A 27,339-nucleotide genomic window follows, 5' to 3' on the forward strand; every position below is an offset into this window, starting at 1 on the left:
GTTCTGGCTTCTGAGATTCAGAATATTTTTTTTTCTTGTTTTCCTCCTCCAAAAACTAGGTGCGTCTTGTGGTCTGGTACGTCTTATAGAGCGAAAAATACGGTAATCTGAACCCTGGTTTTCATCTTTCTAAACAAACCATTGTCTAACTTTGCTCAGACAACCTGAGAAGCCAAGGCTGGTAGTTTCTCTTCTCGCCCCCACCCCTAAATGGTGTGGCTAGGAAAGGAGAAGGGACACTGCAAGGACTTTGAGCATGCTGCTCATTTGTATTTAATGTTTAAATATTAACTATGGCTTGACAAAATGTGCAAGCAAAGCTACTCCATGCAGGCACCAGCATCTCTACAGGGAAAGGCTAGTAGCTTGCTTGTAAAAGTAATAAATTAATAGATCTAATGCCTGCAACAGATGCCGTTTGGAGATAGAGGATAAGTAGCCTCAGATGGACTTCACCTGAAGTATAGATGGACAGCTATGCTGTTGCTTAATAGACATGATTCTTTTTAAGAATTTTTTTTTGGTGAAAGATTCAATTCTTTTAATGTTCTCCCACAGTGCTTATGAGGTTATCAAGCTGAAGGGATACACATCTTGGGCAATTGGTCTTTCTGTGGCTGATCTAGCTGAAACTCTCATGAAGAATTTAAGGAGAGTGCATCCAGTTTCTACAATGGTGAAGGTAAAACATGCTCAGTGTCAAATGCTAAGGTGTTTTCTTATTATTACTATGCTGTATGCATAGTCAAGCTAACCGAGGCAGTAGCTGCCAAAGCAATTGCGGAAGCCTTTTGGTAACACCTTAGCAAAGCCAGCCCATCTTCTAGATCACAGGTGGCCAAGGTTGTGCCCTCCAGATGTTGATGGCAACTCCATGGGCCATCCTGGATGGAGTTGGTGGATCTGTAGAGCACCACATGGGCTACCCGAACTCCTACATTCTCCCTGCAAGGATAGCACTTTCTCCCCCTTCCCGCTAATGGGAAAAGCATTTATTACATACAAATCAACACATTATTTAATTGGCTTAAGTCTTTCTTTTTACTGTTCTTTCTAGGGCATGCATGGAATTAAAGATGACGTCTTCCTTAGTGTTCCTTGTGTCCTGGGCTACTCAGGAATTACCGATGTGGTGAAAATGACCCTGAAGAGCGAAGAGGAAGACAAGTTGAGGAAGAGTGCAGATACACTCTGGGGGATCCAGAAGGAACTTCAGTTTTAAGCCTGGTGTCCTATCACTTCACCGCTTAACTAGTGTTTAATGGGTCTTAGTGGATTGTCTTGTTGCACTTTTCAGATAGATCAACTCCCTTTATGATGTGTGTCAACTACCAACACAATGCAGAGCTAAATTTGCAAATGAAATGCCTATTTTATCCAGTAGGAAACTTGCAGCTCCTGTTTACCACAACCCCGGTATGTGGCCAGAACTGGAAGAACCTAGTCTCTTGTTAAGTGGTATAAAAGTAGATCCAGCATGCTCTGAAACAACACTGCCAAATGGAAGCTTCCTGCCTTTCCTCAGCTAAACTTTAGTCACTCAGAAGAGAAGAGCTCAATTGGTCTTCCAAAAGCTGTAGAAAACCAAAGAATATTTTGTGATCAAAAAGGATTGGCAGATTCACTGACCAATATTCTCTGCTTAACAGATGACTTAAATCTCCAGTATTGAGCAGTTGTAATGTCCTTTTTCCTTAGTCTTTGTGCATACTTTTCAAGAGAACCATGTGTACTCTAGAGGAGTGTCTTAAATGTTATGTAAAAAAAAACCTCTGTATGCAACTGATGCAATTGTCTAACTGTAGTACCAGCCCAAGCAACAAAATAAACAGTTAACTGCTACTTCTCCGTGTCTATATGGTCGGCTGTAAACATGACTAATCTTCAGAGACATGCACCCTTTATTGCTATGTAAGCCAGGGTGGGCAGAGAACAGATCTGTATTATTTAAAGTAAATCAACAAGGATTAATGACTCCCTCCCGCTCCCAAATACCACTAAAATGAAAGTCAGAGGGTGCAGGTTAACCAACAGTGCATTATTGTAATGGTCCCTAAGACTAAATCTGGTCAAATGGACAATGTGCCCTATAACTGAATAAACTAGCAATGTTATTGTGAATAGGGGGGGCTGATAACTGATCTACAATTCTAAGCATACATAGTCCCCCTGAACAAAATGGGCCTTATTTCTTCTGTGTAAGTATGCAGAGGATGAGACTAGAAAACAAACACACATTTTATCCCAACCTGCTACTAACTTTACGCTTTTATTATAAATTAATCTTGAAAGTACACGTATGAAGTTTCCAGCTACATTCTACATTAGACAAACTTGAGACTACAGCAGTGGCATTTGTTACACAAATGTCTGTAGCACCCCCAAAAAAGTGTTAACACAACAAATTTTATTTAGCCATCAGCCCACAAATGCAAAAGGTTTACAGAGAATAGAAAGTGCATTAATAAAGCTAGTCCTTACCAAAAAAAAGGGAAAAAAAGAAAATATATTATCCATTCAAAATATTTTACAAGTTGAATGATGTAATAACTTATTCTGGCCACTTACTGATTAAAAGGAAAAAAATAAATGAGGATATGACCACTTGGACTACACCACTCTTCCCTAAGCCATGGGTCAGTACAGATCACTGAGTCCTGCCGTTTTTCTTGCTTTCTGCATAAGTGCCCGCAGCTGAAACTGCTTGCGAGACAAGAGGCGGACATGCTGAAAAGAAAAAACAGGCCAGGGTAAATAATCTAAGCACGATCTATAACATTTTAATTTGATCAGCTTCAATGGGGTATCTTCGTTACTGATAAATGAATATTTATCAGGGTCCAGATTTTGAATTTAAAGACAACTTGAAAAGTAAGATACCATTTTGATTGGCATTTTCTCTTTGACTGCATGTCCCAATAATTTCGAAGGTGTAAATTTTGACATTTAGATTCTTATAAATTAACTTTGTGTATTGGTGCATGTAACATATACCAGTGTTTCTGAAACTTGGGGCCCCAGCTGTTGTTGGACTACAACTCCCATAATCCCTGACAACTGGTACTGCTAGCTAGGGATGATTGGAATTGTAGTCCAACAACAGCTGAAGACCAAAGCTTCAGAAACAGTTTACTAGACACATGCAGTCACCCTCACAATAACTTGAATCAGCCAAAATGGGAAAAGGTAAAGAGGGCATTTGGTTGGCCATACAGTTACAAGCACATCCTCAAGACCCAAAAGCTGAAACTGATCCCACAAAACCTGACCAGACAGTGCATTAAATGCCTCACTCAGACCTGTTACAAGAAGAATATATACACAGTGGTCCAACTCATCATGGGAAGACAAGTTATTCTGTTCTACAGGCTTATATCTTCCTGGCTGTGTAAGGTTCTAAACTACAGTTTTGATGATGTGTGAGAGAGATAACAATAGTCACACTCTGGTACCATCCAATGCACTTGAAAACCCCTCCCCTCTTCCCTACATTTGAAGAGGCCTTAGTTAAGAACTAGGAACACAACTATTGGTTTCAGTGGACCAGGAAAAAAACCTACATGAACGCACCTTTGAATATTTTCTCAAACCTACCTTTAGAAAGATATCAAGATCAATAACTCCACGTCTCAATGCTTCACCCAGGTAAAAGATGGTATCTTCAATGGCATTTTCCTCAGCATACAAGTTCAGAATTTGTTTGTAAAGTGGCGCTGTAGGAACAATAACTTCGTCTATGTCATTATTTTCTGACTGACTCTCCATTTTTTCCAAGGCAGAACTCAGCTCTTCATCTTTCTTTTTCAGGAGGTCAATGTTCTTGTCAACTTCAGCCTAAAATTAAAAAAAATATAGGTTTGTTTTAAGATGCCTTGATACCTATTTAATCAACACCCTAAATTTCATTTTAAAGTCCATGGGAGTCCCAGGCACCACAGGAAAGAGTTTTTCCTCCTGCCCTCAAACACCTCCCATTGCACGTGAAGAAATTACCCCCACATTGCTCTGAGGGCAATAATGGCAAAAAAGGTGTCTGCCTGGGGAAACTTGGGACCCACTGAATCCCAAACTTTCCTGTTCCCATGACATACCTCTGGAATGGGCGGCAAGGGGGGGGGGAGTACACGGTCCTGAAGCTGGTGTACTCAGTTTCCCGTCCTTTTGGCGTGGCGGTAGGCAGAGTGGGCAAAGGACAGGGTAGTTGCAAAAGGAAAAAAGCCAGGATGGGTGCTACACCACCACCTTCTGTCCTGCCAGCATAAGGCCGGCAGGACTTTGGGTGTGGCAGTTTCTTTGCCTCAGTAGGATTGCTCCGTAAGACTTTAAGAGTATTTATGTATGAGAACAACATTTAACTGCTTATTTGGATGTTCTCAAAATTTCACCATTCCTGTGCTACTGACCTTGTAAATAACCATAGACACAGGACAAATAATTGTAATGTCTCTGCAGTTTTAAGACCACTATCCTCACTTGCAAATAATGAATCAGTGGTGAGGAATAGATGGCTAAAAAGAAAAGGGACAAATTTTTCATTTCTTATAACTGCCTTACCTACCACACAATGGATGCCAAGAGCTACAGGCAGCAGAATCTATTGCAAGGAAGGAAATGTTCCAGCTGCTTTGAGCAACCAAAAAGGCTTCGTTGTTGTTTGAAAAGACATGGGAAGTCATGAGCCCAATGCTTTTAATTGCTTAAAAGGAAAAAGGCCTTTTCGTTTGCTTACCACTTCCTGGTCTAGGCGAGTTACCATCTCTTCAAGCTTTTGGTGACCTTTTTTCAAGTCTTCCTCTGTACGCTTCAAGGCATTGAGCTCTGCCTGGGCACGGTCCATTTCTTCTTTCATTCTCCATCTCAGCTTATCACTGACTGCTGAAATAAGCGAAGCTCGAATGGTATCTTCGCTAATGGTGCCATCTCTGCTGGGACCTGTACAATAAGATTCAGTCACAGAATCAACCCCTTCTACTTCTAAGGAGATTTGTAGGTCATGACAATCTGTTTGCAAAGGTATTTGAGGCTAAAAAAACTAGAGTATGTTAAAACAGATTAATTTTCAGACATAACATTCCAAAAGGTGTACCCATGAACTTCTAAGTTGCTTGATAATCTATTGTACTTTCCCAACTTAAGGAGGTTCTGCCCATCTTCTCACAGAGTGCAACTGAACTTGAACCAGCAAATATTTTTAAAGCAACCATAGAGCTTTCAAGTGTTAGCTAACTAACACATTAGCTAATTATCACAATGAAAAAACATCGTCCTTGAACACAGATTTAGCTCTCAGCCACTCAAACTTTACTTTGGAACACCCCCAAATTCAAAATGTTTTAATGAAAACACAGAATGCTTCTGTCAGATTACTAGCTCTGGTTATTGTTTGAGGAGCACTGAGTTGAGCTACAAACAATGAAAGACTAGTTTATTTTTTATACAAATATTTCTTTTGCTTTTGCATCAACCATCATATAAAATATCTACAGTCATTTTTTATCACCAAGTTCACATGAAACCTCAAATGTTTGCCATGCACAAGATGGTCTTTCCTTATTAAAACCTTTCCTTCCAAACACTCACATCCACGAATTCACATTGCACATTCAAATCTACAAGTTTTTCACTTGTCTCCTCACAGACAACACTGTCTGAAGTTTCCTTACATTGAGGACTTGAAATTTTATAAAAATGAATGCCCTGTCTTAATCACTACCGTTACTAATCTACAAATATATTTTAAGAAAGTATTCAATAAACTGTGTAGGTTTCCAAACATCAAAATTATATCAAACCTAGCAAGAATTAGCAACAGCACTCTAGTATAAAAATTGTATTTTACCTTAACACACCAACTCAAAGAGCCCCACAGGTTTCATATGCAGCTTGAATTTGCCGCCATCCATGTGTTCTCTTAACATTAAAACTCTTCTTCTTACAGTCTCTTTCACAATTATCAGTCCATTCTTTTTGCTTTTGAGGTGTTCCCACTGCCCCAAATAGCACTTAGTATGTAGAAAGTGTGGTATGGGTCCATCCCAGCAGTTTCCTGACCAGCCCACCTGCAGCAATTTTGTCCACTCAGCAAAAGTAAGCAAAGTACGGAAAATGTCTGTTCATGCTGTCGTTTCTGAATCCGCTCTGTCTTGCTGCTGCTTCATTCACTCTGGTGGGATCTTCACGCCAAAACAACTTTATGGAATCACAGTCTCTGATTGGAACTTCCGACTCCAGACTTGGGATTTCACTTTATGAGGATACATTGTTGATTCATTTTCAGTATTTCATTCTTCCTGCTTTCATTTTCTTTTCGTTAAATGGATATAAGCTTCTTATCTTCAGAATAAAATTAATGACGGATGAGTATCACCATTTCATTTCTTCAATGTGTTTAAAGTCCAATTACCAATTTCAGTGAACACCAGATGATTTTTATTTGCTCTCATTTCCATTCTTGTCTTGGGTTCATGTCCAACAAAGTTCAAAGTCTGACGCTAATGTCCGTTATGTTGATCATTGCTCCCTAAAGTCTTTCTGCTCTTCTCTTGAGTATGTATAGGCGTGGTATCATATGTAAGGAACACTGAAAACTGGTGTCAGATAAAGAAACTCTTCTGCATAACAAATGTTGAGCAATTTAAACCAAAAATTATTTGAACACAAAACATTATAACAGCTCAGGGTTCTGCACATTGCTGATTCTAAACATTTGTGTATCATCTGAGTTCCCCCCACGAAGCTTTTATCCCAAAAACAAAACAAAAACACCTCTCCAAACATTGGCATTATTAATTTTCTATTATATTAAATGTATATTAATTATACAGATTTTAATAAGACATTCTTATGGGACAAGGGCCCCCAAAACATCCTGGAAAACCTCCAAAAATGCCTCCCACTTTTACGTAATTACTGGTATGTAATTTTTAACAGTTTCAACTTGAATTATATGCATATTTCTGAAGAATGAACAGGCATACAGACAGTTACGCTGATACATGCTGCTAGATGTATACAATTTGTAAGGCGAGCTCAAATAAAGGCATCAAAACTCATGTTAACAAATTCCCGCAGGTTCCAAAATGACAGCTAAGAAATAAGCAAAGGACAGAGCCAACATCCTTAGAATTGTTGTTGCGTTGCTTTTAAAACAAGCCATATTCTCATTAAATATAAAAGTTGTTGTTAAAACATTTATTCAAACACTTGTGCAGCAAGAAAACGAGTATAATACCAGGATATTGTTTGATATTCTTTTAGCTTTAGAGGGGCACCATGGAATGTGTTGTGTCATCAAGTGCTGTCCCAACTACTGAAAAGACCCAAGGCAAAACAGTATGTAGTAGACGTTCTATAATATAATCTCAGGTGATTTGAGTGAACTGCAAACATTCAGACGTTTTAACTAGCCAAACATAGGAGTGTAACTTAAGTGATCTAAGCAAATATGTTTATGTACATCAAAAGATGTAAGCCTCTAGACTAGCTGCTATGTGGTAGGACAAATGAAAACAAGTATTCTGGCAGACTTAAGGTAGGTTTGCAGTGATGTCAGCATGTGATTATCTGCATTGCCAAATTCCAAGGAAGCCTGGTAGATTGGGCAGAGGAAAATGTGTAGAGCCCATTTCCACAACATAGTGATAACAAAAGCTTTTGACAGGTGATTTGTATTATTTGGGAGCTATGCAGCACCAAGTGCCTGAAGACTACTTTTCATATTTTGCCCCCTTATCCATCAAGTAAACACACACTTACACTTGCTCCTAATAATAACAGCAAAGGCTACTTTTGGTTGAATTTGAAGTACCATGTCAAATCACTAAAGAGGTTCTCTTAAGTGTCTTTCCCATTCACCCTGTGTTGCATATTCCTGTACCTGAAGACAGCTGCACGCAAGAGTTTACTGCAGAAATTGGTCCTAAATTGCAACATGTTGCATCATTTTCTTCTGAGTGATCTAGATAACAGTTTCAACAAAATAAATGAAGGTTCTGTTCTGAAACTATCCATTTCTGTGTTTTCCGTACCAAGTTTTATCTTCTTCTACTACTGTCTAGACTTGTCCTGTTTAAAACGAATTATTCAGAGTAAGAAAATCATGAAGGCAGTTTCAAAAAGTAACTTAACCTTATTTTGCTAATCCCCTGAAAAAACAAAACAAAAAAAACCCTCAAAAAAGAAAAACCTGAACAAAACGAACAAATCACTTGGCTCAACTGAGTAAGCTGTGCTAAAGAGGAAGGTAAACACTGTTCAAAGCAACTATGGGTGATATCAAATGTTACTCATTCAGAAGTAGACCCATCATTTAGATCAATGGACTTAAGCCCACTTATTTCAGTGGGTCTACTCAATGCTAATTTATCAGCCTATATGGTCATCCAGAAAATGATCTTGAAAAAGCCAGCAAAACAAAATCCTATTCAAGTGCTAGACCCACACTTCCATCTCTCTCTGACCCAGGTTTCTTTCCACCATAAGCATATATCATATAAATAGATCTTAGAACCAGTTACAACTTCTTGGTCAAAGCTGTTTATTTATGAAGCTTTTGTCTAGAGCTTAAATAAAGTCAGAGAAATAAGTCTGCATGTACAAATATATGGTTTTAGATGTACAGAGAACAAGACAGGCTACCACCATATACCAATTCATACCAGGAGCACTTGATTTGAAGAGCACCTTCAAGAACATGAACCCTTAACATTTTCAATCACTTCCATAATTAGCCACCCTTAGAGAAGAGTTCCTGGCATGCAGCCATACATCCAAGGGAAAACTCAGACATTTAACCTTTGCTATACAGAGTCTAGTTTCAGAACTGACCTTATGGTACTAACCTTACAGTACTGCAGACTAGCAGTTGACTCAGACAGAAAAGAAACAGCCAAATATCAACTTGGCAATGGAAGAAACTGATGTTAAATTTAATCTAATAATGATGACTACATATCACCACCAGCAGGACAATGTGAAATGTAGCATAAACAAAGTAATAATGGTGTATTCCTCAATTATTAACTAGAAAAGAATTTTAATTATCTTTTCAGTTGACTTTTCAGGAGGGGTATGATGTCAAACAAAATATTAACACTGAAAGATGGAAGTGCAAGATTAAACAGACTAAATTGCTTTAGCTGTATCAGAACTGCCAGAGTAGACAGTCCATTTAAAGGGATTAATACCTTGTGGAAATCCATCAGCTGGGGGCCCTATAACCAGTTTGAATGACTTCCAGAAAATACTGCCTTACTAGGCCTGTTTAGTTGAACTTCAGGTAAGACATTTCTTCAGATAAGGTGGTAACCTCCCCCCCCCACCCCACAAATTAAGTACCTTAAGATTAACACCGCCATAAACCCTTAATATGCAGCTTATATTCCTGAGCAAAAAAACCCATTCTCTGAGAATAAAAATTGAAAGGAAAGAACATTGATATCAGCCTGGGGTCAATCTTCACTGAACCTTTTACCAGGCAATGCCAGGAATTTAACCTGACACATCTTCAGCAGACAAAATATCTGCTCATTGAGCTATGGTCTCTTCTTTCTCAGACTCTGCTTCTAGTGGCACATCATCCAAGCTTGGAGAGCCCTCCATAATGGCCCCCATGAGCTGCAAGGAATTTCCAGCAGAAGGAAATTCCACCTCTTGCCCAGTGGAAGTGCTTTTCACTTGTGCATTGGGATCCTGCTCCATGATAACATAAGTGAACTCTGAACACCTGGATGTTAATATATTTACGGAAAGAAATCTTAGAAGAATGAACCCTGATATCCATCTCTACTAGTCTTTTTAGGGGATTCCATTCTACTTATATAACTGCTTACTTACCCCCCCAAAGCTTAATTAAGTCTGCAAATCAAAGAGACCCTGTGGAAGATGTTGCTCTGCTCACTGCTATATTCCAGTTCCCCAAGAAACTGGAGTATTCCAACAAGAACAAAGATTTCTGAAAGGCCACCTTGTTCGTACAGATGTGCGAGCAAGGGTGATGCTGTGAGCTAACATGAAAATATAAAAGCAAACTTAATATTTGTTGCTCATTCATAAATATGCAACATACTTGAAATACTATATACCAACCATAAGTAAACCATATATAGTACTTTAACAGCCCCAACAAAATGAATACCATAGATCCAAAAAGCAACACTGTTTTGCCTGAAAACTTTCCCTTGCATTCTCTCAAAAAACCACCCTTGAGAGTAGAGGGAACCTCAAGAACAGTATGAGATGGGTGGTGAGGAAATGCAGTTGAAGGGGGAGATCGGTAAGCTGCCTTGTGCAAGTAGAAGCCCTTTCAACTTATGTAAGACCAAGTCTGGATCCAAAGCTTTACTTTTATTTCATGCAGATAATGGTCACCAATTACTGGTACCAACAGCTCTTGAAAGTTTCGCTTTCATAAAATTATGAGTAGTAGTAGCTTACTTAAACACACTATTTTTATATAACCTAAATATAGCTGAGGAAAGTATCACCATTTATGGGATGTTTTGACTGTGGGCTGAATCAAGAAGTGTTTCAACAAGTACAATCAGCAACCCAAAGAACATCTTTCCTCAATCGTCTTTATAAAAAAAATTCACATCATTCAGTACTAAGTGTTCACTAACAAAGAATGTAAGGACTAAGAAATAAATACTAGTATTTTATTGTTAGAACACAAATTTCCAAGTTATACAAATTAGATGGATCAAACAGCATTGCCCAACATCAAAAAGGTAGAAAAGATAGGCCCAGATCCATATTGGAACTTAATGTCCCTACTACAAGCAAGTATTCAAAATGAAGGCCATAGTCAGTTGTAAGCGCCTGCCATGTCCTTAAGGGAATGAGCTGGGCTGCACTATAAACATGTAGAATTCTGCTCCTGTCCCTCCCAAAGGCTATATAGTTCTCCCCCAATCTAGTGGGAAATTTCCAGAGTGGTATGCAAAAAGAGGTTATGTAAAAAAATATAAATGTAATCCAAGCATTCCTCTTAAACTGCAGTAAAGTTCAATTCTAGTCTGCTACATTCTATTCCTGTTGCCCTTGCATTCCAGAATCACATTTGTGCTAAATTTTAGCTTCCAACATCAACCTCCAAGATTGATATCATATTTGGAAGTACTGACCATTTAAAACCACAATACCAAGGAATCCAGAATTCGTCTGGATATTGACCTGATTTCAGAGAAGCTGGGAAGGTGAAGTAAGCCACTGAAGTTAAGCTCTCTCTTGTTTGTGAAAGGCACATTACTGCATAAAACAACTTACATAAAATGTGCTACCGAAACACTGAAGGATATTGTCTCATGTGGCTTCATTCACAACCAACTCTCCTTAAGAATAATCAAGTTCATGGCAGGGTTCTTTTAAAATAAAAAAAGCATATGCTCCCCTGTAATTTGTTTCCTAGTAAGTACTAACAGTGATTGTGAAAAATGGTCATTCTATTGGATTATATTTTAAAAGCAAATTCTGATGCAGGCTATCTGCCTTTTTCCCAGGAAAGGTGCCACAGTAATGCCAAAGCAAAACATGGCAAAACTGTCATACAATCACTGTCAGACAGTTCAACAAGCTTCAAGGTAACCAAGAATATGAAACTTCACACAGTTTTAACAAGTGCCATAATAGCTCTGGGCAGTCACGATGTTTTGCAATGAATGTCTTGCAGAGTAACATTTAAAACTTTCAGCGTCTAAAACTTATATAGGATTTTGGATGTGACATTCCTGGTTGAATAAGCCATGAAGGAGCATCTGGTGCAAGCATCTGGTGTTTATGCTGGTTTTAGTACTTTGAGCCCAGGCTCTTTAACTCAGTTTCCCATTATGTCTGAAATTGGGAGCACTGGTTTAATGTTGATTTACTAACCAGCATCTGAAATCTGATTAGCAAACTTGTATTAAACCTCAATTCCCAATTTCAGAGGAAAGTGTGACTTAAAAGCAGCTTGGGCTGAACCTGGCACACATGGGGAGGCAGGAATAAACTTGATGCTTATTCTTGCTTAATGAATTATGGTTTATTAAGAATTTTACCTCTGAGCCTGCCATATGTTAATAAACACTCATGAAGCATAAGTGATTAACATATAACTAGAGTAACATGTGAGTCCATGTATAATGAAGCCCTAATGCTTCAGTTTGTTTTCCTGCTCTAGTCAGACTCACCTTTTCCAAAGTTACATATTTTTTATGACGTTTTTTCTGATCTACCCACATAAAATACCTTTGTAAGCTATTACTGCTCCCATATTTTAGGTAGCTATCACCTCGTGCTATTCACTGAGCATTTTTCGGATGGGAATATCAATCAGGGGAACTAAACTGCTTGGCAGTGTCTCTAAGCACACTGTAGAAGCAAACTGAATTCAGTGGGGTGGGGAAGTAAACAGAATTTTTAAAAAAGTTAAATATATCGGCAAATGTCTTACTGCAGTGGTTGCAGAACAATGCCACTAGCAATTACATTACTAAATTAATACCCACCACCATATTAACAGTACAATTCCACTGCCTGAAAATTCAAATTACCACCGTTCACAACTTTCTAATAATCTCTGTCTGTAGAGACCTTCCATACTTGCTTAAACTGAAATCTATTATTCCTTCTCCAAAGAAAAAGTTAGATCAAAGTCTCTAAAACACTTAATAAATCCAGGTTGAAGACATCTGTGCCACTTTCAGACAAGAGAACACCATCTAGATGGAACAATCCTGGAGACTCTGGGACAAGTGAATCGTGTTTGATTATAATCCCTCCAATACGTTCCATAAAACTGCTGATTTCCCGATTTACTCTCTTCCTGCTTTTCTCCATAAATTCATGGGACATATCTTGGCTCCATGCTTTGCGGGGTACAATATTAGACCAGACAAGGATGCTGTTCTTGAATGTTATCTTAATATGTATTATATCTTTCTTCATTTGTCTTATGATATCATAATCTGCGTATGTCCCAAGGTCATTTCCTCCTAGATGGACCACCAATATATCAGGATCTGTTAGACGCCGCCGCGTGCGCAATAGGCTGGGTATCAACTGATCCCACGTCATGCCACTCTTTCCTAGCCAATGTAGTTTGGCATCCTCCAGTCGAATGCCCAACTGTGGGCCAAAGCTTCTTTCAAGTGCTCTTTTTTCTGCCCAGAAAACGTAAGAATGACCACATATCCATACCTGTTTCTGCTTTCTTCTGCCATCTGCTATTAAGAGAACAAACATACATTAATGCTTCATAAATTTTGTGGCCCAAGCACCTCCTGAAAACTTTATTCAGTGTTGTTTGAATTATTCCATGTAAAAATCAAAACATGAGACACCTCTATCTTAAAATACATGGCATTATAATCCATAAAGTCAACTCTTTATTTGAAGATTGGTGTGTAAAGTTTACAGGTAAAAATGCCTGTATTCAAGTTATAAGATCAATGGAAAGGAGTGCATGTTCATGTACCCTTTTGATCAATCTTACAAGAGCAACCAAAAATATCTTTTCTAAATAAAGTTGCTAACAATCCATTTAGATCTTGATAAAGTATATAGGTTTGATAGACGTGCTCTACTCAGAATGAAGTTCTTCCAGATGTTTTCCAAAATTAACAAAAGGTCAGGAGCAGAAGTCCATACCTTTCAAGCAGACCAAGCAGAAGAGAAAGCTTCAACTGTTAAGAAAGCCCAGGGAGCAGAGTTATACTTCTCTATTAAATCTTATGTAGAAATTTATGTAACCATTTCCACGCTTTGCCTGACAGGATTAATTTTTGTTGCCACATTACACCTCCATTTCTAAAAATTCATTTTCTGAACAAAAAGCTAGAAAGCTTGCACTAGGGATAGATCTTCTATTACTGCCCTGAAAGAACAGTAATTTGATCTCTTCTAAACAATGTAGACCTCCAGTATTAAACTACAGAAAATTATCAGTTTTATATTTCCCCTGCAATTTTCAACTTGTTTTTGTTTATGAAGTCTTTTCCTGACATGCAATCCAGTCAATTTTATAATTGTAAAAATGGTTTTATTGTTTTTAGAGTTTGCATCTTTTGTATTTGATCTTATTGTACATAGCTTCAATAGCATATGGCTCTGAAGCAGTCCATAGACCTATAAAATAACAATAACGATAATAGCAATAGCTCAACAAAAGTGATGATAAATTTTGGAGTTCAAATATATTCTATGTGACATTGGACAAGAAAACAGTGGATGATGATGTGGCCAGGGATCTTGCAGTCTTTGTGCTAAATAATAATGTGCTTTCTAAATTATACTCTTTTGAGGGTTCTCAAGTTTTTGCTTATCACTAGAGGCAACAATACTTTCAGATTCTTAGGACTTGGTTTGGTAGTTCTGGGCTAAGTAGTAACACAGGTGAGCAAGCATTTCAGCACCCAAGAATTACACTGAATGTGAAACAGAAGAAAGCTGTTGATTGGCACCTTTAGCTTACAGATCAACAAACTTCACAAGATGAAGATCTGGTGATGGTAGTTGGGCTACTTCATGAACGGCACTTCTACACTTGCATCACACACAAAAAGAGTAGAAAAAAACCGCAGTTTGGGAGTGTACTGGAAAACACGATGGAGTCAAGGATAGCTTGGTTCACTTCCAGTTAAGCATGGAACTCAACTGTATTTCCAGTGCTACTGACTCGACAGCAATCAAGGTCTCTTCAGTTCACATCATCCTTAGGTACTATTCTCCATCCTTGGCTGACATAGCAAAAGGCTTGTAAATAGGTTGTAGTACTGCCTCTTGGACTGCAGTTACTCCACACTGGCTACATGCCTCTTCATTCTTGTGCCCAAATGATGCTGCTGTTCAAGTTCCTGGTAGGTACATTCAGCGGTGTGATCAAATGAAACCCACCCCTTTCTCATCATTGAAAAGTTCATAACTACAAGATCATTTTTCCCCCAGTTAATAAGAACATAATAAATATGTAGGCTTAAAAAAAAAAGAGGCTTCGGGCTTTAATTTATCTTGGACCTGCAAACATAATATTTTCAAACACATGTGAACTTCATTACATAAAACAGTTGAATAAAAACGAAGTTTGTTGAACAGTGAAAACAGTTAATGATTGTTCCATAAGTCAAACAATGGAGAAAAAAATGAACATCTAGCATGATTAAAGTGTAATGTAACTGATGTTTTTGCCATGAGGCACTTAATGCCCATCTCAGAAATAGGTGTATTTGGATTTGCTTTATGCTGTATATTTAGAATGAGCAACCTCATTACATTCGGAAAAAGACACTTTCAAAGCTACTCACCCACAGTAGTTACAGGAGGCTGAGAAGGGTAGTGTTGTGTGCTAGTTGTTGGTGGAAATGATCCGCTAGGGGGAGGGTAAGGATAGCTTGGGTAACCACTTGAAAGGGGAGGGGGAGAAAGACACAGTGTTATGCATTCTTTAGTTAATATTTCCATTCATAAGCAATTATTTTTACATTTAAACAATTTATAATAGACAAACAGAATTTTAAAGAGAGCCACTGATGCAGATATAAACGGTCAGAGTAATATTCAAGACCATGAGAAATTTGTTGTCATCCATAGGTTTCAGAGGTATCAATGTTTTAATCAATGTTATTCAAATATGTATAAATAAATTTCAAGTTCCCTGATCAAAGTTTCTTCACATTTGTGGATTAAAGCTGGTTGAGGCACTCAGTCTAATTATTCATGGTTCATTCTGTTAGCAGGTAACAAGTTTGTACTTTGTTGCATTATTTTCATTTGAAAAGGTCTTGGTGGTTTCATTTACAGAGGGGAGATTGAGCAGGCTTCTGCAACTGCCAGAGCATGTACACATTTTAGAGTTTCTGCATGCTAAATTACTTTCCTCACAAGTTAGTGCCCTCTATTTCCACTCAGTTGGTGCCATGCACTCCGTTTTCAGAATCAGTTATATAATGCATATAGTGATGGCAGAACTAATAAGCCATCAATAGTAGAAAACTACAGACAATAATACCACAGGATATGAAAAGGGTAGATACAATACAGTACATGTGTGGGATTTCCACACTCAGAACTGTGTCTATTGTAAACAAGCATTACTGTTTATTTCATTGTACTAACACTAGCCAACAACAAAAAGAGAGAAAATGAGCCGATGTGTAGAAATAAAGCAGTCTTCAGCCCTCTTCTGTCTCCATACATTAAAAGAACATGTGCAAAAGGTAGCAGCGTATTATATCAAGGCTGGTGTTAGACTTCAGTAGACTCTCAGATTGGGCCTCTCTCAGTTCCCTTGCCCAACAATGTGTCCTCCCTTGGGCATTCTGCCCACCAATTCTGATGCTACCAGTCATTTCTCACTCCCTCTGGTTGTGCTTATCCAGCAGATGGCAGCAGTGTTTTTGATGGAAAACAGGCTACTACTCAGCTCTGATCTTCAGCATCAGATGGCTGCCATCTCAGAGACCCCAAATGCAATGCACGTTCGTGAGCACTGCATTTTGGGGATCCTGATATGGTGGCCACCCACCATGGACTGGAGTTGAGTGGTAGCTAGGCTCCCATATGAAAATGGCACCTGCTGGTGGATGGTAGTGATTGGTGCATTGGACAGAGACCCCAACGGTGGTGGAAATGCCAGGCAGGGTGTCAATCGGGGTAATAGCAAGACTGGCATCAGCTCCAATGGGGCCCTGCCAGAACACATGGGCTGCAGCAGTTGCTCCAGTACGTTGGGTTCTAATCCTGGGTTTGTTTTCGAGTTGCTCCACCACCACTGCCCACACTGTCTATTGCTGGCTTCACCCTCAGACTTATACATATTGGGCAGAAAGTCTGAAGGGGAAACTTACACACGTTCAGCAGAAGGTACACAGGCTTCTCCATGTAACTAGGAGTTCTGTGGATGTGTGGATGCAAATTTTGTGGAGGAGCCTGTGTGCATTAAGCTGAACTTACACACATTCTCCCAACAGATCTTCTGCCCAATGCACAAAGGTCTGGGGGATGAGCTGGAGGGAACAGAGACATCGGAGACAGAAAAAAACATGCATAGCTGTGCACCCCCCTGCATGTGTTCTTTGAGCACGGGAAGCCTAGGTTTTTTATATATAAAAGGGCTCTCATCAGGAGAGGATGCAGCCAAATAATGTTAAGAATGCAGGAAGCAAGCGGAAAAGTTTTATAAAATGGCAAGAACGTGAGTCATTTTAGAAGTATAGGTTTACAATGACACCAATTTTGCTCACTATACACTTAATCATTGCTTTACTCAAATGAAGGGGCCTTAAATGCAACCAGGGTTTTTGATGACTGTATTTAAATAACAACATATAAAAGACCCTGACTCAACACCCAGACAAAACTGAACTCAAGATGAATGGAATACAAATCTAATGCTTTTAAAGTCCATCACTCTCAATTTCAGAAATGGGCACAACATCACATTGTCCAATATTGCCAGTGTAGTCTATTGGATCAGTAGATTCAGCAAACTATAGCTTACCTTGGGTTAGGTGGTGGTCCAGGAGGGAAATGAGGCATTCCACTTGGCATTCCTGGCATATAGGAAGCTGTGCACAACAACAATTTCAAACATTTTAACAATTTAGGATAGTATTGTTCAATTATATAAAATTATCTTTACAAATAAGTAATTTAAATAACAATTTCAAACATTTTAACAATTTAGGATAGTATTGTTCAATTATATAAAATTATCTTTACAAATAAGTAGTTAAAAATTAATTGGGTTGCCTCTACTCAAGGTAGATCCACCAAATGAATGGAAATAATGAACTTAGGCCTATTTCTTTCAATGGGTTGAGTAGAACTTAGTTGAATACATCGCACTAGGTTAGATCCAGACTTCCTGTGAGCAGAAACCTTCTGGGGGGAAAGGAAGACGCAATGTTTACCTATTCCTTCCTGCTATTTCTGACCCCTGAAAGTTGTTCTGGAGGACAAGGGGAGAGGGGCATTCTATGGAAGACCATGGAAGTTGGTGCTGAGACAAGAGGCAACAATCACTTTCCCAAGTCTCCACTGAACCTCAGTCCACTTTTGGAACAGAAGCAACTGTTTTATTAATAGAATGACAACTATTGATGCAGTCCATTTGTAATTTCTACAGTTGTAAAAGTTATTTTTTAATAGCCCAAATGAAGAAAATGCAGAAGGAAAGAAAAAAGAAGTCTTCTTGAACCCTGCCCCACCTTCAGAATAAGCAAACAGCAGCCCAGGAAACCATTCCTGTTCCTAGTCTTCCCTGTTGTGCTTGCACTTATTCTGCATTTCAGTTACTTTACTCTTGCTGCATAAGCCAATTCAGAGTGTTCATTTATCCCATAGGTGGAGTTCAACATCACATTATTTCAATTGTTCCCTTGGCGCAAGTGTTTTTGCTTGCTTGACAGAACAATCTCCCCTCTTCTCCTCCTGCAGTCTGGGGTTTTTTCCTCCCAAAGCGGATAGCGTGGGGAGATCCTGCTGTGCTACTGGGAGTCCTTCCACTGGCTCCTGCTAGTATAATTGTTTAGTACTTTAATTGAATCCAGTCCCATATAACCAGGGAGTCCTTACAAACAAGCCATTATTAAAATAGAGCAATTAATCTAATAATGAAGATTAAAATGTTCATACTAAGAGCTGGATCTATAGAGTTGGTTCCAGGGAAAGGGTCCACTTGCCCCCTCCTCCCCGCTGCAGCTCACTACACCCCTTCCAATAATCACCTGAAATTTGGGGAGTTTCTGGAGTGGTCCAAGATTCATTAAGTATAAGTAACACATCCCACACTCCAATTTAAGACAATTGAGACTGCACTTTGGGGCTTTCTCCATTATGTTATATCTCTCACTGTACCAACTCTACATGCAGTGCAATGAAGAGTTCTGGAGAACCTGAAAACTAATAAAGTACTAATGAAGCTATTTCCCAACAGTGGTTTTGCACACCTCCACCCCCCACTGACCAGGACAGCTACCTATGATTTTTAAAGTGATGGTGTCAAAGTATCAGCATTACTTTCAAGCTGCCAATATATAGCTTTACTATTTCTGAAGTCAAACTCCTGGCTATTCTATATTTGGCTGACACCTACTGGCAGAGATGATATTCTCTGGTGGTAAAAAGTACTGTACAATGAGAAAGCCTTTTGCAATGCTAAAATGGCAGAAAAGAAAGCAAATTTCCTTGAGTGTTCAGCATTGGTACATCTAACAATGACAGGTTTTTGTTCTATAAAATGAATTTCCCTACAATAATCCCTGTTTTCAAACTGGTATAAGTATACATTTCAATTAATGCCCTACACATCTTGTAAAATAGAACAGTAAATTCTTGCAAAATAATTAACAGTTGTAGGAACATCTTTTTCTCAGAAGTTGAGAGCAACGGAACATAAAAGTGTCATTATTAGATACCCAAAAATTAGATACCAAAGTGAGTTTCTAATTTGACTTGCAATTAAAACAAAATTAGTATAAAGGATGCCAATATAACTCTGCTAGCATTATAAAATAAATAAGTTTCAAAAACAATGACATATGAAGAAAAAGGTACTGATAATGGCAAAATATTAGCATAAATAATGTTTGAAAATAGATCAAGAATCAAATGAATTGTAGCAACGTTGTTGAGTTTGTAGTGTGGGTGCTAAAAAACTGAACATCTTTCATGGAAATTTATTTATAATCAAGACAGTTATTAGACAGCATGCTCAAAATATCTAGCCTAATTTTCTGTATTTAAATAAACCAAACTCTGAGCTTCTGGTAGCTGAAAAAGATTATAAAGAATGAATATTGGCTATATAACTTGTGCTCTGGACTGGGCAATTGGCAGCAGGGATACTTTATATTTTAACCAACAACATAATTACATATTTAGAAACTGATACTACAATAACTAGATCCTTTCAACAATACACCGTGCCATTATTCTACTTGTTTTCATCGCAATTTGCAAGTATATGGGGTACAAGGTACTTACAGTTTGGTGGTCCTGTTGCCTGGTAAGGTGGGTAGGCTGCTGAAATGGTAGGCCGAGAGAAGACTGGAGGTTCTTCTCCAAACACCACAATCATCACTTGAATCAAGCCAATCAAATCTGATTGTGGCTAAGGGGAAAGCATATAAAAATCTCTTTGCTTTTTTAATCCCACAAAGATTAATAATGACAATGCATCCATCACCTTGTCAGTTATAGGTGGTCATTTGGTTACTCTATTTGTAGGTTTTGGCCAAGTATGTTCCAATTCAGGTTCAATCACTAACTGATAAAAATTAAAGTGTAGCATATCACTGAGAAAGTACTGATGAGAATATGAACCCTAAGCCCATATTAATTATCGGCAGCAATTAGACATGCAGGTATCATGAATGGAGATTAAATATGACAAAAGCAGTAACACAATTAGTACTGTGTAAGAGTGCTAAGGTTTTACTCAACAGAGACCCCAGTTTCCCAATGTCACATCTTGCTGCTCTAACAAATGACCAAAGGAGAAAGCAGAATGTTAAACAAAAGTGCTACTTAAATGGTGAAGTAATTTAGGGCTAATGGTTAAGAATTTTATAATTGTACTTACATGTTTCCATTCATGTAGGTATGGAAGGTATATCTTGCCATTTGCATCCACGTGCTTCCCAGTTTTAATTGTCATTGAACTAGTTGGCTTAACAAAACAGATGGGTGGATTGTATGGATATGTATCCAACAGCCACAGACATATTGGGATATTGTATGTGTTACCTGAAGAAGTTATTTAAAAAAAAAGATGAATGCATTATTATTTTCTCCTTCTGACAATATATTTTAATGCTGTGAAATAGGAATGATTACAAAAGCTGCCCTTGTAGTGATGGAAGGCCTTCTAACCTCCACTAACAGAAGCAGGCTGCCCTCCAGTCCACTGTTCTGGAAGTCTCCTTGAGCCCCTCTCCCAGGGTACATGCAGTGAGGGGGAAATTCCACTGCACACATTGTGTTAATGAAAAAACTTTGTTGGACACTGCACAAAGAACAGGAAAACCTCCTGTATGTGGCAACACAAAACAGTTGTACAAAGGTCCAAAACTAAGAACAAAGCATTCAGAACAAGTTAGTGACCAAGCCGATCAAAGTAAATGATGTAAGCTTTCAAGTAATGTACTGGCAATCTACCCAAGACAAATACATACCTTTGTAATTTACAGGAATGGTTCCTGTGAGGCTCATCAGTTCTCTTGATGAACCATCATTAAAAACTGAAAAGCAAAAAAAAGTGTTTTGCAACCTGTTCATTTTATAGTCAGATAACAAAAGCTGCGTGCATGCTTGACAAAATAGATATATAATCTCAGAGACTACTTTTCTTCAAACACTTCTCTATATACAAGCAAGCATCTTTTAGGAAAATGAACTAATAACACCACAAAATAAGAAATGGTGAGCAAATTATTGTGTGACACAGGCAGACCTGCTCCATACAATTCTTGCATCTATGAAAAATAAAGCTGCCATAAAATTGCTATTGTAGTTGTCGGCCTTCAAAGCAAAGCCTAAAAATGAGCAATACTATTTCCAAGTCAGGTGGGGGGTGGCTGTGGTACTCTAGACGTTGCTGGACTACAATCCCATCATCCCTGATCATTGGCTTTGGAAAAAAAGGTTTCCCTGTTACCATTTTGCCAAAAAGCATGTCTCAAATAATTAGCACAGTACAGGGGTGACTAACCTTTGGTCCTCCATATCTTGATTAACTATAATTCAAATCTTCTTTGACTATTGGGTTTGCTAGCTAAGGCTGACTGCAGTCTAACAAGATCTGGAGAACACCAGGTTAGCTACCCTAGTCTAATAAGTTACCTTATTTCTTCTTTGTTATAAAATTTCTTACACAAAATATGATATACTGATAGGAAACTGACATAGGCTAGCTAACAAAAATACTGTACAAAAAATAAAAACATAACAGAAAAACTCACCATATCCATCCATTACAGGCTTGAGGTCTTTGTACTGGGTAATAACACTGACAGTTTCCTGAACAGTCAAGTCTCTGTACTTGTACTAGGGGGAAATAGATTTTTGAAAATCTTAAAGCTCCACGAAAGACAACTTCCACTGAAAACATTTAGACTTCCTTCAACACAACTATAGTGACTAGAGAACAAGATCTGCACAGTCTTCCACAGCAGGTAAGATACTATAACTACTTTTTTATATAGAACCACTTTGCTGAATTACTGCCAGAGATTATAGAGTAAACTTGACCTGCCAGGATCAAGTATAAGTGGTATGTCACGATGCAAAGTGACTCAAACTCAATTCTACAATTAGGATGCTGAAGTGAAATGAGACTGTCCACAATCCAACATGTTCTTTGTCTTGTGGTAAGCTGACGCAGTTCTACAAACAAAATGAATATACTTATGAATTAATGTAGACCACTGAACAGATTTTTAAAATTGTTGATGGCAATGAAATAAGTAGAGGATTGTGTCTCTATGACAGAGGCACATATTTAGTCCAACATCTCTGCAAAAACCATCATTCTCTACCTCAGCCATCCACACATAGCGCCAACTGATCCAGAGCACTCTCATGTCCCACACTTATCTCTGTAGCCTCCCACTCTCCACTGGACAGCAAGAAAACTGATTCCTTCAAGCTCCTCTTTGAAGTCCACTATCAACTCTGCTCACCTACTTGAGCAATCCCAGTTCACAATTCCCTGTTCTTAAGGTCTCCTTGTATGGGAAATGCATCCAGAAGACAAAAATGTATCAAGGAGTTAGTGATCTGTTCCTTCCCCCTCCCTTGCTTTTGTTAAGTTTTTTGATGGTGTGAGACTGGTCTTTAATGGCCTGAGAAAGCTGGGAGGAGGTGAAGTCCCCCACACAGCAGCCTTCATCAGTTGGAAGGACAGTGCTGGGAACCTTATTTGACACTGGACATTGTTTTGAGAAGGTGAAGCACTGGGAGGGGGTGGCTAATGGATGATCTGCACATAGCCAGTCTGGCAAGCCACACCTGCTATCTATGGTTTGGGCAGAGTTTCTTTGAAGCTCCTGATCGGCTGCAGGGCTGTGCAAAGTGAGGCTACCTGGGGGAGTTGCTCTGCCACTTCTTGAGGGCTTCTAAATGGCAGGTTGAAGTGCTTGCTTGGTACCGGTATATACATTGCTTGCTGTTTGAGAATAAAATCTGTAATCTTCTTATTCACTTTTGTTTTTTGTATTGTTTCTGAATCTCATTTTAAAAGAGCCACCTTGCCTTTGGTTGTAAGACCAACAGCAGTCAACTTCTGTGGCCTCACTGCTCAGAAAGCAATACCAGAGTTTGCACTGCCGCCGCCACCAGCCTTTATGCATTATAATACAGATTTAGTCTGTGATCTGCTAACATGGCCAAATAAAATCAGCTGTGCAGAGCCAGCTAGCAATGTACTAGTGACTTTGTACCTTTAAGGCAGTCACAAGCATTCACGTCCAATTAATTACCAATATATTTATCTGAAGACAATGAGTTATGCAGCCACAAATAAAGAGAATAATGCAAGAATTAATATTTTAAGAATTATGAATAGTGACCATGTTCTAAACCACACTAGCTCAACATTTAGAATGCTCTTGAACAAATTCAAATATTCAATCCTATGGTTTATCACTAATCTGATAAAACCAGTCTAAACAAAGGGCGGAATTCAGTGTCACACTAGCACAAACATTCCATCAGTGCAAGCATTTCTACAGAACAATCTCACCCCCCCCCCAGTTCTGGGGGTTCTCCTGACCCCCCAGCAGGATAGGAGAGAGAAAGTCCCATTGCACTAGTGGAAGCCCTTGTGCTAGCTCCCGCTAATGCACCCACTTAGTTGAATCTGGCCCAAAATAGCATAGTGCTAGCTAAGAAGCAAAGATGATATGCAAATTTCTACTCATAATCTTTAACAACAAAAAGTTGACAAAATACTGTCCCCACCCTCAATTAGAAATGCATGTTAAAGGTTAAAATCACAGGTGTCTAATCAGGCAATGATGCATTCTTACATTCTACTTCCTCCTCTTCATTCAACTTGTTACAAGTAATAAGGTGGTTTTGCAACTTACTTGCCAATTAAGTATAGAATGGATCAGAAAATGACTCAGGGGAGAATATGCACATTAAACCTGCTGACTACTTGAACTAGCTTCATCCAACTAAAGGATCAGCTGGATGAGTAAGACTGCTGTCCTACACACATTTACTTGGGAGTAAGTCCCACTGAACTCAACTGAACATGAAATGTCAGGCTGCAAATTTAAGCACGCTTGCAGCTCAATTCCTATATGTTTACTCAGAAGTCAAAACCAGGCTGATAGCCTTCTCAGTGGTGGTGCCCGCCCTGTGGAACGCCCTCCCATCAGATGTCAAGGAAATAAACAACTATCTGATTGTTAGAAGACATTTGAAGGCAGCCCTGTGTAGGGAAGCTTTTAATGTCTGATGTTTTACTCTGTTTAATATTCTGTTGGGAGCCGCCCAGAGCGGCTGGGGAAACCCAGTCAGATGGGCGGAGTACAAATAATAATAAAATAATAATAATAATAATAATAATAATAATTACTACTATTACTACTACTGAATTCAATGAAGCTTACTCACATATAAGAATCAAGATTAGATTAAAATTAAATGGCACTATTTAGGTTATTCTTTAAGTACTATGCATTAATAATTATTAAAGAAGGAATAAGAGTTTGTGTTTTCAATAAACTTAATTCTACTGTAGCACAGCAAGTAAAAATACAGCACAAACAGCTTCATTTATTAACAATTTAACAACAAACCTACACTGAACTTTGCAATTCAACTGAACTTTGGTTTGATACTGATACCAGTTTGGCATTCTCATCCAGGTTTTATCATGAATCTAGTCACCTTTCATCAATGTTCAGAGCCTTTATGTTCTACTGATTTCAGCAGAAGAATAAAGAACATTAACAACCTTCTCCAAATGAAATTCCCAGCACAAAAATGTTGCTTATACAAGGAATTAGTGAACTAAGCTGCTGGGTGGCATCCTTTTCTTTGTAACTGACAGACCGGTATTCCTATAACCTGGTAAATTTAACCCTATAGTAAATTTCTTACTTTTGAGTGTTTTAAAATTAAATGTTTTAACACTATCTAAGTACCTTAGAGTCATTAAAGCTCCCATGTAAACTGTACCCAGCTGCTGCTAACAGATGCCACACTAGGTCAAGTTGTGTTAATTCACAATTTGGGCCCAAAGTACCTTTATACTCAACCTTGATCACTGAGATTCTTTGATGGTAACTAACCAACTCCTTCACCAACCTGAATGATCTCTGCTCACTTGCTGAGTTACATACTTATTTTTAAAATGTAGTAGTAGTAGTAATAACAACACCACAATCAAATTTGTGTTTATTTAGATTTTAAAAACTCCTAAAGAACTTGCTTACTAGTTTCCATGATTCCTTTAGCGACTAAAAGCTTAGTCGTACCCTTGTTCCTCGTTTCAGAACGGAATTTAGCTTTAAATAGGCCACAAAGGGCAGCAAATGATTCCGGAAACCCACAAAAACAAAACACCCAACTGAAAACTTGGGAGAGGTCGCAACACGCCCATTATTTTCCTGTAATAACTAGGGAGGCCTCAAAGAGTTAGCAAAAGGCGTTGGGCGCTAAGGGTGATCCCTTTTTGGACTGGACAGACCAGGGACTATTTCGGCTCGCTCTTTCCCTTTGCGGACTCCCAGGAGGATCATTCTCGCGACCCACGAAATTAGAGACCCTTCCCATTCCTGTTGCCAGAAAGCCGGCCTCGTTTATTCGTGTCTGGCTAGGATATTTTTGTGGGTGCCCCCCCCCCAGGCAGCAGGAAGAAGGGAAAGATAATGACTCAGGAGGAAGTTTCGCTCGGGAAGCGGCGTGAGGTGAGGGGAGAGGGGCGGCATGGAGGCCTCGAGGCCCCGCCGGGTGGGCGAGCGCGGAGGAAGCCCCGAGGCTGTTCCCCCGACAGAAGCCCGCTGGGAGGGGCTCCCCGGCCGGCCTCGCCGTTACCTTGCCAAGCATCTTCTTCAGCTGGCTCTCCGACACGGCCATGGCGGCGGCGGGGGCAGCGGGCCCTGCCGGCCGCCGGTGGTCGTCGTTCCGCGCCCCTCCTGCCGCTCCTCCGACTCCCCGCGCGAACGAGGAAACCTGCCCCAGCCTCCCTTCCGGAGCTTCCTTTCCACCCGTTTCCGCTCGGCGGCGCGGCACGACGTCACTTCCGGCGGCCAGGTGCCGCATGCGCGTGAGCGTAGACTGCGGTCACTGACGGGCCCATAGAGATAGCAACGTGGAGAGGCGCCGCCTAGTTTTTCGTTATTCCCATATGGAATCTCAGTTCTATAAAAGCACTGAAAGTGAATGGAGCATAAAATGTAACCATTCGGTTGAGCGCTGGGTTGGGATGGCCGTGCGGGGGAGTAATTTAATTAGACTTTCACCTTTTCCATTTTTTTCTACACAACTGGGAGCGTTTTGTGTATGTGCTTTGTTTGTTTTGTACAGAGAGAGAAGGAAGTACCGTATTTTTCTGTGTATAACACGCCCCCTATTTTGGGGGCTCAAAATTAAGAAAATACCCGTTTATAAGACGATCCCAATTTTAAAACATTAATTTCAAGTAAAAAATCCTCATCTTATCCGCGGAAAAGTATGGTAAGTCCTCTGTACCGGAAATGATGGTGGCTGATTGCAACATCTGCTCCATTCAATAAAACGATGGGACCACTGACTGCTATACGAAAAGGAGGGTAGTTCATTGGGAGAGCAAATGCTTTGCATGCAAAAGGTCCAAAGCCAATCCCCAGCACCTCTATGCAAGGCTGGGAAAGACCTCTGCAGGGTTGCTGCCAGTCATCATAGACCAGGGGTCAGGATTGTTTGCCCCTCCAGATGTTGCTGAACAACACGAGACCAATGGTGGGTCTGATAGTCAAGAAGGTGGTTTTTGCACATGCTGTACAGAGAAGTGAGGGGCAGGTGGGGCTTGTCGACTTGGGAATGTAGCCCGTCTAGGAGAAGAAAAACTGGTCCTAAGCCTCCACTGCCTTGCGGGATAGTTTCAGGAAAAGAAAAGGCTAAGGAGTAAACCCTACACAAATCTGGAGCGGAGTCCCTAAGGCAGTTGGATTGCTCCTTGTATGCTCCTCCTGGCAACTCCTGCAGCCAAGCTGGTGCCAAATGTATTGCTCCACTTTCATTTGGACCACTTCAGCAAAGCTGAGAGGAGGGTCTTGTCATCTGGGCAGCCCAGGACCTCCATGCACACTGCCAGGCTTGCACCCCAGGGAGGTCACTTTGATACTGCAAATGCAGCAGTTCAACTTCACC

The 27,339-nt window shown here is 39.5% G+C and overlaps 3 protein-coding genes across 5 annotated transcripts in view; 2 read left to right on the forward strand and 1 right to left on the reverse strand.

The window, feature by feature from the left end:
• LOC128416097 (L-lactate dehydrogenase A chain) overlaps positions 1-2,489 on the forward strand; it is a 15,734-nt gene extending 13,245 nt beyond the window's left edge. Inside the window, exons 7-8 of the mRNA XM_053393243.1 lie at positions 559-682; positions 1,058-2,489. Coding sequence (XP_053249218.1) covers positions 559-682; positions 1,058-1,222 — 289 coding nt within the window. The 3' untranslated portion in view covers positions 1,223-2,489. The remainder of the gene's footprint in view (positions 1-558; positions 683-1,057) is intronic.
• The window catches only part of C1H18orf21 (chromosome 1 C18orf21 homolog), a 165,242-nt gene that overhangs the window by 93,727 nt on the left and 44,176 nt on the right, over positions 1-27,339 (forward strand). The gene's annotated exons all lie outside the window — the stretch shown is intronic.
• On the reverse strand, positions 2,388-26,204 carry TSG101 (tumor susceptibility 101). Of its 3 annotated transcripts, XM_053393229.1 has the most exons (10): positions 26,023-26,198; positions 21,936-22,020; positions 21,150-21,215; positions 20,558-20,721; positions 19,960-20,086; positions 17,474-17,540; positions 15,279-15,376; positions 4,730-4,932; positions 3,595-3,834; positions 2,388-2,727 (listed from the first exon to the last, which is right to left on the reverse strand). In XM_053393229.1, exons 1-10 carry the CDS (start codon positions 26,062-26,064, stop codon positions 2,638-2,640), a joined length of 1,182 nt encoding a protein of 393 aa, XP_053249204.1. In that variant the 5' UTR covers positions 26,065-26,198; the 3' UTR covers positions 2,388-2,637. The 3 variants fall into 3 exon arrangements, with proteins under 3 accessions (XP_053249204.1, XP_053249193.1, XP_053249182.1); XM_053393218.1 differs by lacking the exons at positions 2,388-2,727; positions 3,595-3,834; positions 4,730-4,932 and adding an exon at positions 10,642-13,199 and having other exon boundaries at positions 26,023-26,204; XM_053393207.1 differs by lacking the exons at positions 2,388-2,727; positions 3,595-3,834; positions 4,730-4,932 and adding an exon at positions 10,642-13,202 and having other exon boundaries at positions 26,023-26,204.

The sequence above is a fragment of the Podarcis raffonei genome, chromosome 1 (genome assembly GCF_027172205.1).
Source record: "Podarcis raffonei isolate rPodRaf1 chromosome 1, rPodRaf1.pri, whole genome shotgun sequence".
Lineage (NCBI taxonomy): Eukaryota > Metazoa > Chordata > Lepidosauria > Squamata > Lacertidae > Podarcis > Podarcis raffonei.